The sequence below is a fragment of the Suncus etruscus genome, chromosome 12, assembly GCF_024139225.1.
Source record: "Suncus etruscus isolate mSunEtr1 chromosome 12, mSunEtr1.pri.cur, whole genome shotgun sequence".
Taxonomy (NCBI): Eukaryota; Metazoa; Chordata; class Mammalia; order Eulipotyphla; family Soricidae; genus Suncus; species Suncus etruscus.
This window is the reverse complement of record NC_064859.1, coordinates 7,491,744-7,493,836: the sequence shown is the minus strand read 5'-3', so window position 1 is coordinate 7,493,836 and position 2,093 is coordinate 7,491,744. Positions and strand designations below refer to the sequence as shown.

At 52.7% G+C, this 2,093-nt stretch overlaps 1 protein-coding gene across 2 annotated transcripts in view; it reads left to right on the top strand.

The window, feature by feature from the left end:
• Positions 1 to 2,093, top strand: part of MPC1 (mitochondrial pyruvate carrier 1) — a 6,097-nt gene extending 4,004 nt beyond the window's left edge. For both annotated transcript variants that reach the window (XM_049785249.1, XM_049785250.1), the window contains 3 exons: positions 712 to 808; positions 1,296 to 1,428; positions 1,802 to 2,093. In XM_049785249.1, the coding sequence (XP_049641206.1) occupies positions 766 to 808; positions 1,296 to 1,428; positions 1,802 to 1,823 (198 nt within the window). In that variant the 5' untranslated portion in view covers positions 712 to 765 and the 3' untranslated portion in view covers positions 1,824 to 2,093. The remainder of the gene's footprint in view (positions 1 to 711; positions 809 to 1,295; positions 1,429 to 1,801) is intronic.

The following is a 2,093-nucleotide window of genomic DNA, read 5'->3' as shown; positions in this document are numbered from 1 at the left end:
GGCAGTCCTAGGGCTGGTGACCCCTTGTCAGTATTAGGTGTTTCCCACCTAAATTTACTTGCTGTGTCTCCCAGCAACCCAGGTGGGGTCCGTGCAGAGGAGCTCTCCCGTGTCCCTTGAACAGCTGGTCTGGGTCATGTCTCAGTGCCCCCTCCCTCTCACAGGACTGACCCTTAGACTCTCCCTGGGGGGCTGATGGCATCACCAACTTTTGGTCCGTTTCCTCAAAGGCTTAATTTCCTTAAATTGCTGTTAATCCAGAAATATCTTCCAGCTATAGGTTCTTAAATCTGGAATTCTGAGTGTGGTTTTCTGGACCTTCTGAATTGGGGAAGCTCTTTGAAGCTGAAAGATGGTTTTATCCCTCACTGAGCTACCTTCTTCAGAGTAGAGGCTCATTGTGAACTTTACTTTGAGAGATAATGGCAGGTGTCTGAAGGAAAATGGAAAAGCAGTACAGTCTAGATTTCCAGTTCATGTTGTGGAGAGTGTCTAAGGGCTGAAGTCACTTCTGGACTGAATGTGTCCCTGCTTTAATTACTTTCACAATCCTCAGGAAGTCAGCAACGTCACTGCCCTGAGTGCTGGGCTCTTGCCTGGTCTCATGGCTCTGAGGACCCTCTCTGGGCAGTCTTGGCTGGCCCACCTAGCAGCCATCATGCTCAGTGCCCCCTTTGTGGCCCTGGATCACCCCTCTGCCCTTTGTTACAGCACTTCTGGGGCCCAGTCGCCAACTGGGGGCTCCCCATCGCTGCCATCAATGACATGAAGAAGTCACCGGAGATCATCAGTGGTCGGATGACGTTTGGTAAGGACCGGAGGGGGCTGGGATAGTCAGCCCCTTTGTCCACAGCCCCTGAGGTGTGGAGGCCAGTATGGGTCCCCGGAGCAGGCCTCTTTCTCATGTCCAGAAGCAGTAAGCCCAGATGCGCCACACCCTGTTGAACAACAGGGCTTGGAATTGCAATTGTTTAGAGACTGCAGCTTCAGATTCATTTGAACCCCCAATAGGTACCCAGAAAGCACTTGTTGGGTGTTAACTAGTTGGATGGCAGGTAGGATATTTGAACCATGGTTCCTTGTTCTTACTGATGTTTCTGTGTTTCCTGCTCCAGGGAAGTGTTTTCAGCCAGGACATGAATTTCTCTTTATTTCTGATATTATTCATTAGCGACCCCTTCCCATCCTGGCTTGGCTGGGCGGGTAGTCCACCCAAAACCTAGAAGGAGGGCCAGTCCCTGAGAGGGTGTTTGGGGCTCAACACCTGCTCCCAAACTGATCCCTTGTCCTTACAGCCCTCTGCTGCTACTCATTGGCGTTCATGAGATTCGCCTACAAGGTCCAGCCTCGGAACTGGCTGCTCCTGGCCTGCCACGCCACCAACGAAGTAGCACAGCTGGCCCAGGGGACCCGGCTTATCAAATACGAGTAAGTGTGGCCAGCGATGCCCTGGATCTGTTCTCGAACAGGGAAGGTAAAACGGAAATCTCGTTTCTAGGGGCTTTGTGGGGCTTGCGTGTTTCTACTTTAGATGAATCCTTGTAATAGAGAAGCGCCATGCACAGGCGGAGCAGCTGCTACGTTGGGCACTGACCAGGCCTGGGGTGGGGGTGGGGACTGTTGAATAAGTACTGACTGCTGGTCTTTGGGCCTGCACGGTGCTGGGAACAACTGAGAGGCAGGGAGCATGACCCTCCCCCTCAGATGGTCATTGCTTTCAGCTCACCTACTCAGCATTTAAGGCCCCTGAGGCTGTGAGGTGAGCGTGTTTCTCACCACCTTTCTCTCCCTTCCCTTCCAGGTTCGCCAAGAGGACAGCGTAACGGGGATGACACTCCGACTTCGGCAGGGATGCTAGTTTTGCTAACTTTTTCTAGCAATAGCGGAAGGCCCCCAGATCATCTCTTTTTGCTGCTTTCTCTACAGCACATTTCCCTTTCCCTCTGTCCCAGTAGCTCCATGGTTGGCCTGCAGGAATGTCGATATGCTCTGCTAGGGTTTCTCTCAGGAGAGCAGAAACAAGTGTGTGACTGTTGGTTTTAGTGATGGCAGCGGGCCCGCACCACCTCCTGCCAGGACCCTAAGAAGCCCCC